Source organism: Perognathus longimembris, chromosome 5, assembly GCF_023159225.1.
Source record: "Perognathus longimembris pacificus isolate PPM17 chromosome 5, ASM2315922v1, whole genome shotgun sequence".
Classification (NCBI taxonomy): Eukaryota; Metazoa; Chordata; class Mammalia; order Rodentia; family Heteromyidae; genus Perognathus; species Perognathus longimembris.
Genome location: NC_063165.1, coordinates 67,096,438 through 67,111,354, shown reverse-complemented (window position 1 = coordinate 67,111,354; position 14,917 = coordinate 67,096,438). Strand labels below are relative to the sequence as shown.

Sequence of the window (14,917 nt, the reverse complement as noted above, 5' to 3'; positions counted from 1 at the left end):
CAGGCTTCTTGCAGGAAATAGGTGTAGTCCTGGCCACTTATCCCAGGGAGATTCTGGATGTAGAGTCGGGGAAGGGACTTCTTTCATCAAAGAGAAAGAGCTCATCTGGGTACAGTCAGTTAATAGCTTCAGTGGAAACCAGTGGCTAGAACGAGTTGGGGGTCCTGGCCCTACTGGTCCCCATGCTGTGATTATTCTGTAGATTTTTCAACTGGTAATTTTCAGAGATGAACAACTTAATTTAAAGAAATGTGAACAATTTACATTGTATCTCTGGCTGCAGGTCATATATGTTCAACAGAAATCTTAGCTTTTTCCTTAAAACATAAGAGGCCAAGTGCCAGTGGCTTATGCTTGTAATCCTAACTACTCAGGAGGCTGAGAGCTGAGGATCATGTAGTTTGATGCCAGACTAGACAGAAAGTCCACGAGACCTTTATCTCCAATTAACCACCCAAGATCTGGAAGTGGAGCTATGGGCTCAAGTGGTAGAGTGCCATCCTTGAGTGGACAAAGCTAAGGGACAATACTGAGGCCTTCAGTTCAAGCCCCAGGACCAGGACATGCACACAAAATCAAATATCAGTTATCTGTGCTGGATTAAAATTAAAAATAAAAGGCAACTGTAGAACATTCACTTGATGGAGACTGAATCATATCATAAAGCCTTAGAGTCATAATAGACACAGGGGGTAGACACTGAATTTGTAAAAATGTAAAGGAATAGATGGTTACTTATGATTTTGGGCACCCTCTGCAGTCTATTTCACTATAATGTGGAAGAAATGATGTGGGGTTAGAGAGTAGATAAACACAGGTTCAATTGTTTTATGTTGTTTCAATGCTTGTTTCCTCAACTCATCGTAGATAGGGATCTCCATGATATGTATGTCATTACTCATTTTTATTACATCTTACCCATGGATCAGCCTTTGCTATTGAAGGCAAATTTATTCTCAAGTGTGTAATTCTTAGGTGAACTTTTAGGTATCAAGAAGCATTAAAAACAACAATTTTTTTTTTTTGCCTGACAAGTCTTGCTTTTTTAAAGTACAGATTAGTGGCAATAAATAAAGCAACACAGCAGTTTTTTATTAGCATAAACCAATGGTATAAAGGAGTTTCATAGTGACATTTTTGTCCATGCACGTAACATGCTTTGATCAGATTCACGGGAGTTCCCCACAGCAAGTGTTTTCGTGTTCTTCCTTCGCCTCACCGTGTGCCAGTGCTGTTCGATCCCCTTCACAGATAGCTGTACAGGGCAGTGTTTGCATGGCTCTGTGCAGGAGCTTGAAATGTGGCAGGTAAACTGGCTGCATGTCTGTCTCCCTCTCTGAGCTTGCCGTCTAGGAGCAGTTGAAGGTCGTATGTTCTCCATATTCTGATGGTGTGGAATGTGCCCCACGATGCCATGGTGTCCCTGCAGCTTATTTCCATTGCTTTAGGGCTGGAGGAGCCAGAGAGAGGAAGAAGTTTTGATTGTCTTAATTGTTAGGAACACAGAGAAGGCAACAGAGACGATGATGGTGTCAGTTATTACTTGTGGAGACCCAGGACTCACCAGATCTGTACCACAGTGCCTTAGAACTCTGTCTAGTTTTGTTTTAAAAATCTTGGCTGTAGATGTAATCCTTCACTTACTTGTGGAGAAGATGAACTTGGAAAGAACTCGTCCAGGGTTACAGAGCTTGTAAACGCCAGAGCAGGATTGTTTGTACTTTATTGCTTATTTATTTCTTAGTCCATGAAGATTTTAATTTATATTAAGTGACTACATTTTCTGTAGTAAAGAGCTATACACAAAATAAAAAGATTTGTACTTTAGTGATCTAACATTACTCACCATTTTTTCTCATTTATTTAAATCTCCTCTCATATTTTTTTGTCTGAGAGCATTATAATAAATTGTCCTTACAGTGAAGATTAATTTTGTAGTTTTATCATTAACAGAGCACTTTCACACTTCTGCATTTCCCAAATAACTATTATTTTAATAATATTCTATTGAGTTAAATATTCTTGAACATTTAGGTTCAGTTTTTTAAAAAATTATAGATATTGGGGCATTCAGTTTTTATAATACATGGAATGCTTTTAAAATTTGTTTGTTTAAATTATTTCCTTTAAATAAATATCTGTATTGCTTTCTTCATTTTTTTAAAGTACAATTTTATTGTTATTATTAAGGTTCTTGTAGAGAAGGGTTATCATTTCATAAGTTGGGTAAGAAGTACATTTCCTTTTTTTTTTTGGCCAGTCCTGGGCTTTGGACTCAGGGCCTGAGCACTGCCCTGGCTTGTTTTTGCTCAAGGCTAGCACTCTGCCACTTGAGCCACAGCGCCACTTCTGGCCATTTTCCATATATGTGGTGCTGAGGAATCGAACCCAGGGCTTCATGTATATGAGTCAAGCACTCTTGCCATTAGGCCATATCCCCAGTCCGTACATTTCCTTTTTGATGTCACCCCTACCTTTGCTTTCCCTCACTTTGCTCTCCATCCTACCCACAAATTGCATAATTCACTTTCCACAATATCTTTATTAAACTAACAGAATTTTCTTTAAAATTGCTTTTTTTCAGATTGGTCTCTTATGGTTATCTAGCAATGTTGTCTTGTTCTTTATTTTGTTTTTTCTTCTTCATATTTAGAATATTTTATTAAAATTTATTCACTTAATTATGTATTTACTTATTTGCTTATGTCCTGGTACTGGGGCTTGAATTCCGGATCTGAGTGCTGTCTTTTAGCTGTTTTGCTCAATGCTGGTACTCTACCACTTGAGCTACGTCTCCCCTTCTCGCATTTTGCTGGTTATTTGGAGATAAGTCATGGACTTTGCTGTCTCCATTGGTTTCTAACCTTGAGCCTCATATCTCAGCCTTCTGAGTAGCTTGGATTATAGGCATGAGCTACTGGTATGCGCTGTATCTTATTTTTTGTTCAAAATTGTTCCACTTTTGAGAATTTAAGGGCAAAAATGTGTATAAAAATATATCAGATTTTTGCTGAAGTCATGTCAGATAACTACAGAATCTAAGCCTTTGATTCACAGGCAGTGGCCCCAGGGCCCACTACAGTATAACTTTCATTCACAGAGCCACTGCTTCTGCATGTGTTTGTCCTCTGTTTGTGTGTGGGTTTGTCTGTGAGAGTAGAGTATAAAGCCAAACTATTTTTTGTCACCATAGTTCCAATACACAATTCGAATACACAAACATGACCTTGGATGCTGGCATCCCCATGAATGCAAGGCCAAAATGTCTGTGTAAATATTGTGACAAGAGGTTCCCTTGAGGCTTCACCTAACCTTTAGCAGAGATTACCCAGATCATGGTGAGAACTTGATGGACAACCAGCTGGAGAAGCTCATCTTACTGAGAATTCTCTGCAGTCAGAGGAAACACGATGCTTGCATGATGAGCTTTCCACTCTAGTGTACTGTGTACGGTCTCAGTGACCATGAGTGAGAGAGACAAAAATGGACAAGTGTCAGAGAGAGTGATTTGATTTTTAAATAATAGCTACCATTTATCAACTACCCATTTTGTGCCAGGTCTCTTGTCTACTATTTCTCACCTCTTACATAAACTTTGTGAGATACTGAAGCTGAGGAAATTGTAGGGATTAGAGTTTGTGACTCACCCAAAGTAACAATGAGTTTTGGGTTCCATATTGAACTTAGGTTTATTTACTCTTAAGCCCATGTACTTTCTCCTATATTTTAGTCCATTTGTGTGAAATCAGTTGCCATGAGACCCCAAGCATCATAATTAATAATCTATTCTTTGAAAAGTCTTTATGAATTCCATATCTAGCATGCATATTTATTCTGACTACAAGGCTATATGATATGACCCTATCTTCTTTTTTTTTTTTTTTTTTTTTGGCCAGTCCTGGGCCTTGGACTCAGGGCCTAAGCACTGTCCCTGGCTTCTTCCCGCTCAAGGCTAGCACTCTGCCACTTGAGCCACAGCGCCGCTTCTGGCCGTTTTCTGTATATGTGGTGCTGGGGAATCGAACCTAGGGCCTCGGGTATACCGAGGCAGGCACTCTTGCCACTAGGCTATATCCCCAGCCCCGACCCTATCTTCTTAATATATCTGTCACTATGAATAAACATACAGAGCTCATGGAAGAGGGCAGGGCCTGGCATTTCTGGTTTGGGGTGGGTGGATGATCATTTTAGATTGGAAACTGTAATGTCATGTCTTTGGTGTCTCATCCTGTGACTTTCTGGCTTTCCACCATGTGCTGCCTTGATGTGGGACATTCCCCGCCTCACTTTCCGTTCTTTGTTTTTGTTTTCTCCTCAGATCTAGATACTGATGATGACTTAAATAGCGACGATTATGAATATGAAGATGAAGCCAAACTTGTTATATTCCCAGACCACTATGAAATAGCACTACCAAATATTGAGGAGTTACCAGCCCTGGTCAGTGAGTGTGCACAGCTGCTAGCTAGATGCGCGTGACTCTGTCAGGTGTGTGTGTGTGTGTGTGTGTGTGTGTGTTGTGTGTGTGTGTGCTGTGTGTGTGTGTGCTGTAAGGGTGGGGGAGGGAATGGGTTGAATGGGAGAAATGGAGAAGACCAAGCATGAAATGAACATACTGCTTCTGTGACAACAGCTTCACAAGGTTGCATTTCCAATATTGTCAGGCGGTCTTTTTCCTTTTATTCTATGCCTCGCAAGCTTCAATGCTCATGATTCTAGGTTTCTCTAGGATGGGCTGACTTCTTTTCTCCTGGTCCCAGTCTGTTGCTTAATTTTCAAAGGTGCATCTCCTATGCATAGGGAGTGCTAACAAGGACTCTCTTATGATCACAGAGATGACAGTATTTTCAATCATTTTGTCCTTCCACATAAGGATTTGTTTGGAAACATTAAATGTTCTAATATTTTTAATTATAATACTATAAGAATTTAATGTTTGGAAACATTAAATATTATACTTTCACAACAAAGCCATATAGTTACAAAGAGAGCCAGACGTTAACAAGCCCCAGGTCTGTGGGAACTCTGGGAAAATGTAAGTTCTCACAGTTTTGCTCCCTGTAAGGACTAAGACTATTCTCAATGATTTTTGAGCTAGTATGCTTTCTTTCTCCCTCTACTATCTCATTTCTTCCTTTTCCTTTATTTTAAACTCGTGTCTCCAGAAAGATTTTAATTTTCCAGAACCATTTGATTCCAGAGGGTTTTTCTTTATTTGAGTGTTATAAATGGGGTTTGAATTCAGGGCTTCATGCTTACTAGTGTTCGAGTCACATATCTAGTCTTTTTTCCCTCTGGTTATTTTGGGGATAAGGTCTTGGCCATTTTGACTGGGTGGCCTGGATTAGGATTCTCCTGTATGCCAAACTCTTTGCCCACCTGACCTCCTTCCTTGATCCTCCTGATGTCAGCCTCAGTCAGCAAAGACTGAAGGCACGGGCCACAGCTGTTGTCTTTCCTTTGGTGCTTGAACCTTTTAAGTGGAGTGAGAATTTCTGCAGGGGCATGGTGTTTACCATGCCATTTCCTTTTTTGCATATCGTCTCTACCATTCCATAGTCTTCCTTTCATCTCTTCTTTTCCTCTCTCTGACTTTTCAGAACCTGACTGCAGGTGCAGATGGCAGCCAGGTCAGGCCAGGCTGGATTTGGACATACCAGTTCATTCTTTCTCGTCTCAAACTATGCCAGAACCAAAGCCAAGGCCACAGACTCAGAGTCTTCTGGATGTTCCATGACTGTCTGCAGCCATCTGCTCACTTGCTGCTGCCAAAATAGGACATTTGTGCTTAGGATTTTTATGTCATCAGAGACTAGGTTTCTACCACTTAACCTCTTTTAGTCAAATCCACGTTAGGTCTGAATTCTGTGTACTTTTTGCTGTGGCTTTTCCCTTTCAGTATGAAGTAGGCAGTGGTCATAGAAGCATGGGAGAGTTACATTAAATATTCTTTGCTCTCTCTGATTCTCTGTATTGACTCATGTGGCCATTGCCAGGGACTAAATGTATTAGCAGACAGAATGTTGTCTTACTTCATCTCATTACCTGGAATTATATACTAAAGTTTACGTCCCTGTAGCACTGAGAATTCTTACTGACATTTTGCTATTGGAAAGAAGAAGCATACTGTGAATAAGTGTCATGAGACAACATTTTTCTTTCATTCAAATAGGATAGTTTTTATATGAAAAATTAAATTAAAAATCCTCTCAAATCATTTGTATATCTAGAGCATGACTTGAAGTATAAATGTTCTATTTAAATGGAAAGTGTATATAAATCCAAATCCAGCAAGTTATAATTTCTTTTTTGCTAATTTTATTAGTTTTGTGTAGTTGTACATAGCATACTTTTAAATGTGCTTTAGAATAATTTAAAGTGAGAACTTTATTACTTTAAAGAAATAATTTAAGAATAGAGAACAGAATTAGACCCTAGTGGCTCACACCTATAATCCTAGCTACTCAGAAAGCAGAGGTCTGAGGCTCAGGGTTTCAAGCCAACTCTAGGCAGTAAAGTCTATGAGACTCATATGTCCAGTTAACCACCATAAAGCCAGAGGTGGAGCTGTGGCTCAAGTCTAGAGTGCTAGCCTTGAGCACAAAAGCTCAGGAACAGTGCTGGGAATGTGGCTTGGTGGTAGACTGCTTGCCTAGCATGCATGAAGCCCTGAGATCAATTCCTCAGCACCACATAAACAGAAAAAGCTGGAAGTGATGCAGTGGCTCAAGTGATAGAGTACTAGTCTGGAGCAAAAGAAGCTCAAGGACAGTGTCCAGGTCCAGAATTCAAGCCCCAGGACTGGACAAAAAAAAAAAAAAGAAAAGAAAAAAAAAAAGAAATATCTGAATGATTTCACTGTGAATTAAAACTCAATACAGCATAAAATATACTTTAAAAAAAAGCTCAGGAAAAACATCCAGGCTATGAGTTCAAGTCCAGAACTAGGACACAACACACACACACACACAGCATACACACACACACACACGTTTTAAAAATATCCAATAAGAGTCGGTGTAAGTGGCTCATGCCCATGTAATCCTAGCTACACAGGAGGGTGAGATCTGAGGATTGAGCTTCAAGGCCAGTTTAGCCACATAAGTTTGTGAGTCTCTCTCTCTCTCTCTCTCTCTCTCTCTCTCTCTCTCTCTCTCTCTCTCTCTCTCTCTTTCAATCAGGAAGGCTGTCTTATACAGGAAGGCTGCCTGTTCTGTTGCAAACATCTTCAGAAACACAAGCATCAACAAAGCACATTCAACAACTCTGGATTAATCTGTGAGACTCTTATCTCAAGCCAGAAGTGGAGTTGTGGTTCAAGTGGTAGTCGGCCAGCCTTGAGTGAAAAAGCTAAGGGGCAGCGCCCAGACCCTATGTTCAAGCCCCAGTACCAGTACAAAAAACAAACAACAAAAAAACCCCAGAATGAAACAAAACAGAAACAACAAAGACAGAAACAAAACGAAAACCATCCAATAAAGAGATTCTTTCTTCATCTCAAGTGTCTTTACTCAGAACAATTTCAGTTGAGAGAGTTATTCTGTAGAATCTACCAGATAGTCAAATGAACTATGAATGATGCAGAGTTCACAACAAGGATCTTTAAGCCTAAAAATGAAGATCTAGTGCTTTCATTTTCAAAATCAGGAACAGGAGCAACAGCATGATTGCAATGAGCCACTCTAGGCTGCTGAGGGAACCAGCCTGCTTGTTAGTGTATGCTGATTTCTGAGTGGATACATTTCCATGGCTGATGTCAGGGTAACAGTGTGACATCACTGAGTGTGGTCTTGAATGTGGTTCTGGGAGGAGTGGGGTGGTAGCGAACTGCTTTCTGGAATCTCCATTATCCGGCTCAACAGCATGCAGATAATGTAAGATTTAACAAAATAACCAGGAAATAAGGATTCTTTGGATATGTTACCTTCGTAGAAGATACTTGTAAGTCTATGTAATTTAATAATGGTTGCGTTTAACAAGCCTCTTGAAAGAATTTCTTTACCTTTTTCTTTTACTTGCTACGTATAAATAAAAACGACCATGTCAATGCAGTACCACTTGCTATTTCAGTACATATGTGTACTGTGTCATGGTTTAAATTTTTCTTTTTCTTGAGACAAGATCTCAAACTTGTGGTCCCTTCTCCCCTCTTCCCCTAGCCCCTGAGTGTTGGGATCATAAGTATGCACCACTATTCTTATCTCCTTAAACCAAGTTTAATATATCTGTAACTTTAAACATTTATCCTTCCTTTCTTTTCTCTCTCTCTCTCTCTCTGTTGCTCTTTGGTCAGTTGTGGGGCTTGAACTTAGGGCCTGGACATTGTTACTGAGCCTTTGTATTCAAGACTAGTGCTCTACCACTTTAAGCCACAGCTCCATTTCCAGTTTTCTGGTGGTTAATTGGAGGTAAGAGTCTCAAGATTTTCCTGCCTGGGCTGACTTCAAACGTTAATCCTATGATCTCAGCCTCCTGAATAGCTAGGATGACAGGCCCAAGCCACCAGTGTCCAATCCACCATTTATCATTTTTCCTTCCTTCCTTCCTTCCTTCCTTCCTTCCTTCCTTCCTTCCTTCCTTCCTTCCTTCCTTCCTTCCTTCCTTCCTTCCTTCCTCCCTCCCTCCCTCCCTCCCTCCCTCCCTCCCTCCCTCCCTTCCTTCCTTCCTTCCTTTATTTCTTGTCCTCGGGCTTGAACTCAGGGCCTGCACACTGTTCCTGGCTTCTTTTTGCTCAAGGCTAGCACTCTCCCACTTGAGCCACAGCGCCACTCATGGCTTTTTCTGTTTATGTGGTGCTGAGGAATTGAACCCAGGGCTTCATGCATGCTAGGCAAACATTCTACCGCTAAGCCACATTCCCAGCCCCCATTTATCATTCCTTAGTAGTGAAAATAACCAGAATCCTTTCTTCTAACTTCTTGAAATATGTGCTTGTCTATTTCCACCACAGGGTACAATAGTACACCAGGACTTTTTGCTCTTACCTAAATTTATCTTCGATTGGCTAACCAACCTTTCCAGGGCTCTCTCTGCCACTCTTCTCAGCCTCTGCTAGTTACCACCTACTTCAAGTCCTGTAACTTCAGCTTCTTATGTCCTGCATATGAGTTTGATCATGTAGTGCTTGTGTTTTTATGTCTGGCCTATTTTGTTTAACATACAAATGATCTCCAGTTCCATCCTATCTTCCCTCCTCTTCCTCCCTCTGCCCTTTCTTCCCCTCCCTCCTTTCCTCCCTCCCTCCTTCACTCCCTCCCTTTCTTCAGGAGGAATGCTATTTCATTGTACATTTGTACGAAATTTTCTCTATCCATTGACCAGCTGCTGGCGGACACTTAGATTGTTTTTCAGTTTCTTGGCTATTGTGATTAATAGGAATGCAACATTTCTTAACATTTAATCACCAGCACTTATGAGACAGTATGAGCTAGTTCTGGTGCATCTCTGAACTTGAGGTCTATAGAGACTCAGTATCTCCAGATAAAAAGTCCAGGAAAAATAATTCATAATGTAGATTATAAGATGGTTGATTCTGATCTTCAGCTATGACCCATAAAAATGGACTTGGAATGATTTTTTTTTGCCAGTCCTGGGGCTTGAACTCAGGGCCTGAGCACTGTTCCTGGCTTCTTTTTAACTCAAGGCTAGCACTCTTCCACTTGAGCCACAGCACCACTTCTGGCCTTTTCTATATATGTGGTGCTGAGGAATTGAACCCAGGGCTTCATGTATATAAGGCAAGCACTCTTGCCACTAGGCCATATTCCTAGCCCCTGGAATGATTTTTTGATATTATTCCAAAAGCACTGGATTTGTACATGGCCTCAAGTCTAAGGAAATTGTAGGAGTTTTACTAGGAAGGATATTCAAAGGAAAAAGAGAAGATTACATCTGAATCTTGTTGAAAATCCTCATGCATTGTAAACCAGAATACCTAAAAATGATGTAATGGTCAAAAGGGGAGTTGATAAAATTCAGAGGAAGAGAGAGACATGATCAGGGTAGTCAGCGAAATAAATAAGGATGCTATAACAAGCTAGACTGAAAAGATTAGGATGCTGTGTCAGAAGTGCTAAGGATTCATGGTTCAGACTCACACAATTGGAAAGGGGCTTAGAGCACTAAGCCTGGCCCTTCTTTCTTCCTGCCTTTGCCCAGCTGAGTGTCATCCACTGGTACTGTTAAGTATGACAGTGGGGAGTTCACACTGGGGAATGGTGGGATCTAATTTTCATAGCAGATCACTGGGAAGGGAAGAGGGACATATGTGGAAGAAAAGAGACTGAGTGTAAGGCTGTTGTGGTCACAGTGGTGAGCCACAATGGTGGGTGGGATGGGGGAGGCTGAAGTGGAAAGGAGGTATGTTTCAGTTTCATCAGGGACAGAGGATTTATAGCAGATGCTTCTGGGCTGAGTGGTTGGGTCAGTGGCAGATGAACAAATGGTACAGAATGGTAGTGACGTAGAACACAAATTTTCTTTTTATTATAAAATTTAGTTTATAATTTGAAAGTGCTTTAATTATATTTAGCAGGTTGAACCTCCATCACCACTACCTGGTTTTCAAATGTTTGCTGTCCTACCAAATACCTCACACCATTAGTTAACATTCTTCAAACCCCATCCCTGTCTCACTAACCTTTTTTTGTGTCTATGGATTTATCTCTTTGGGCACTTTATATAAGTGGGATCATAAAATATGCTTTCCTTTGTGAATGGCCTTCTCATTTAGCATATATTTTCAAGATGTATTCATGTTGTAGCATGCATCAGTATTTCATTTCCATTTATTGCTAAAAGATTCCATTGTATGAACCTACTACATTTCATTTTATAATCTGCTTATCACTGATCGGTATCAGATTTGTTTCTCTTTAATTGTAAAAATATTATGAACATTTGTTTGCAAGTTTTTGTGTGGTTACATGTTTTCATATCTGTTGGGTATATGTTTAGTTGTAGAATTGCTGGGCCTTGTGCTAACTCTGTGTAGACGTGAGAAACTGTCAAGCTGCTTTCCGCCTGAATGTTTCCTAAAGAGGGCTAGAAATAGCTAATGGCATTCAGAGAGCAGAAAAGGTGATAATAAGCTTATGGGTCTGGGAGAAGGCAGTTGGTGCCAAGCAGGACCTCACAGATTTGCTCATGGTGACATGGGGCGCGGAGACACCTAGGCCTGTCCCTGTCCAAAGTCACATTTGCACCAGATTAGGAAATGGAACCAGGCTGTGTATATTCCATTCAAATGTCCTTGACAACACACAGTTCTCTGATGAGTTGGGAATCTTGAATATCCCAGTGTACATTGGTTAGGAGGGAATCAGACCCTTAGGGAGAATCCTAGGTATTCCTGTGCTTCAGCCCCACCCTTGTAATTTGCTCACTTCCTACTTTTCACCCCAATGACTAAGTAGTAGGAACTGTTCATTCTGACCTCTAAGCTTGAGTCTACAAACTGAATTTGGTTCCTTGAATCATTTGCCAATCAATACTCCAGACTATACAGTAGAACAAAACCTAGCCAGATTTATAGGAAAGTACAGAAAACTGGGATCTTACTCTCCAGGTAACTGTTGCTTGAATTTTATTCATCTCAGACATATTTATGAATAAACTTTAAAATTCATTTTCTACAAGTTGCTGTTCTCGCAAACCTTTTTTTTTTTTTACTACTTTATTTATTTATTTATTTATTTTTAGTTTATTGTCAAATTGATGTACAGAGAGGTTACAGTTTTATATGTTAGGCCTTGGGTACATTTCTTGTACTGTTTGTTACCTCCTCTTTCTTCTTAATTTAAAAAAATGTTCTCTCTGGGTTTGTCTTATAGGTAACAATTGCTTGTGATGCAGTTCTCAGCTCAAAATCTCCATACAGAAAGCAAGACTCAGACACGTGGGAAAATGAACTGCCAGTGTCTAAATATGCCAACGACCTCACACAGTTGGATAATGGAGTCAGGATTCCTCCAAGGTCAGAGTCAAATAGCAAAATGGAACTTTAGCCTCTAAAACTGGCCAAAGTTTTCTAGCTATTCTCTGAATTAACAGATATATATATATATTCTACCAGATACCTTTCACTAAGAATAAGGCCAGTAGTCTAAAATTGCACCTTTGTAATAGATACACAACTTGCGCAGCACATAGCCCTAAGCCCTTTTCCACACCGAGGCTGCCAGTTGCAGACACATGCGCTCTGCTACAGGGCTTCTCCCCCTGCAGAAGCCAGCTGGGCAGGCATGGAAAGACAGTGCCACAGAGTAAAAGCTCCCTTCCCTCCTGGAACAGCCCTGACAGGAGCCATGGAGGAGGTAGAAAGTACCCAGCTTCCTGTTCTCCAGGCCGGGGGTGCTTGTCTTCCTAGTCCCCAGCTGGCCTGAGTCCCAGCTGTTCATAGTAGGTCATTGACATGCCTTATCCTGGCTTCTGGTTCTTCCCTGTCCATTTGTCTTACTCCTCCAGGGTACCTGCCTCACAAGTCATTTACATTTGTTGTAGGGGGACTCAACCTAAAACAGTGGTTAGTTGTCACATTTTGGCAGAAATGATCCTTGGGTTGCATTAGTAGTGTCCTCCTCCTTACTGCTGGTGTGTTTACAGGGGTGAGTCCTGGAGGACAAGAGCAGAGGGAATAGGAAGCTTCTGATTTGGTTGACTCTACTTCTCTGTGTTCTTTGTGCACTTAGGAAAGACACATCACTTCTGGGCCTCAGTTTCTCTCCTTGTAGAAATACAGATAGTAACACTCAAGCTAGTCAATGCTAGTCAATGTTGACTACAATTAAGATAAAACTTTCTGTAAATTCCATAACATATAGCAGATATTTCATACTTAGTTAATTTTCCCCATTGATTTGTTACTTTCTGTTACTATATCAAATACCTAAGATAAATCAACTTAACAAGGTAAGACGTTTCTTTGGCCTCATAGTTTTGGAGGCCACAGTGCTGAGACCTTACATTGTGGTGGGTTGGAATGCATGGGGGGATGCACGGGGAGTGGAAGAGAAGGGGTCCAGGTTCCAATGTCCCATTTGTAGTCCTCCAAAAGACTGAAAGACCTCTCACAAACCCCAACCTGTGAAAGGTTCTATATAATGCCACACTGGGGACTAAGCCCTCAACACACGGACACTTGAGGGACTGTCCAGATCCAGACTGCAGGAAGGGGGTTTATTTAGACTAGTTTCACCATGTGTGGCTAATGGTTCAGAGTTGCATATGCTTAGACACATGGGAACCTCAGTGTTTGCCACGTGTCAAACTCTGCCGTCTGTCCCTCACATGAGGATCGTGAGGAAATGACCTCCCTCCTATCCTCCATGTCCTGTGTTAGTTTTCTAAAGTTAAAGAGCATTTTGGAAATGCTGAGAGGGCCTAGTCCAATTTGGGAGGCAGGTAGAGAACTGAATGGTTCTGGAAGTGGTAATCATCATCTAGGGTTTGGGTTCGTTGTCTCAATCTGACAAATTGAAAGAGAGGACACAGAAGGCAGGGTAAGAACTTGAGAGCTTTAAGGAGCCAAATGAATGGAAAGCAAAAGGAGCAGACTTATCTGAAGAGGGGGTCCATCAGGTAGAGAATTATGAGTCAGTGGGAGTGGGAGCAGAGGCAATGTTTATTTGACAGTAGGAGTGAGACTGCATAGGAAACTGAGGAAAGGCCTTTTAGATATTGGTAGGTTGGTATAAGCCCCCAACCTGAAGCCCTGATGGGAAGGGCTCCCTTGTGCCATAGGAAGTCTTACCCATGGGATTCCTAGGCAAGGAAGAGGAAGGGATGAGGAGGAAGAGGAGGAGGAGAGTTTAGACTTCTCAGCGTAAGAGGGTACAAAGTGAGGCCTAGAAATTGGTAGCCCCATTGTAGACTTGTGGGCCTCTCTTTCATAGTCCTTTTGGTGAGTCTCGGTTGCTCTCGCATCTAGAGATTTGAGTCACTTTCTACCTCATCCCAAGGGGCGGGGGGCACTTGTCTCCTGCCTAGGTCTGCTTCAGAGTCATCAAGGTCTTTGCTTTCTCCAAGTCATTACCTTGACTTTTCCAGAGGAAGGAGTGTAGGCTCCACTGGGTTCTCTCTGCTTCCAAGGTTGTTTGGAAGAGGAGGTGAGGCTGACTCCATGAGCCTCCTCCATTTTCCTCAGGGTCCTCTAGAAAGATGAGACAGTGCTGCCCCCACTTGGATGCTGTCTGTCCCTATCTGCCTAAACAGTTCCAAGTCTCATATAATAGTCATAAGGTTTTATTTTTTTGGGGGGCGGGGAGAAAGTGGGAAGCCCCAGTCTCTGTTATTTTATTGAGGGTGTCCTGTGACCTGCTGCTTTCTTACCTGTTAGATTTTTTTTATTGTTGTTGCTGTGGTCTGCCTCTTCTGACCACTCTCTGATGACTTTCTAGTGGTTGGAAGTGTGCCAGGTGTGACCTGCGAGAGAACCTTTGGTTGAATCTGACCGATGGCTCTGTCCTGTGTGGAAAGTGGTTCTTTGACAGCTCTGGGGGCAACGGGCATGCACTGGAGCATTACAGAGACATGGGGTACCCTCTGGCTGTGAAGCTGGGAACCATCACTCCTGATGGGGCAGGTGAGTATGCTTTGGATGAATTTAGGAACATGAAGTGACTTCTTACAGATAACCAATCTCTGAACTCAACTCAAATTTGAATCCTGATTTTACCTATTAACTGTGAGTTAACTTGGCAACTTTTCTAGCCTCCCATAATTTCAGATTTCTATTGTAAGAACACTTAGAAGCACAAAACATTTAGCACGTTGGGACACAGTACTATGGCAAGTTACTGTGCTTTTGTTTACCTTTGGCTGGAATAGTAGCAGGAAACAGGGTTTGTGAAGTGAATGTGCATAATAATGGAATCATTATAGACATTAGGAAAACAGTAGGAGGAGACTACAATTTATT

At 41.4% G+C, this 14,917-nt stretch overlaps 1 protein-coding gene across 1 annotated transcript in view; it reads left to right on the top strand.

Moving 5' to 3' along the window:
* Nucleotides 1-14,917, top strand: part of Usp13 (ubiquitin specific peptidase 13) — a 126,051-nt gene that overhangs the window by 45,898 nt on the left and 65,236 nt on the right. The window contains 3 exon segments of the mRNA XM_048347066.1: nucleotides 4,319-4,440; nucleotides 11,832-11,974; nucleotides 14,397-14,581. Coding sequence (XP_048203023.1) covers nucleotides 4,319-4,440; nucleotides 11,832-11,974; nucleotides 14,397-14,581 — 450 coding nt within the window.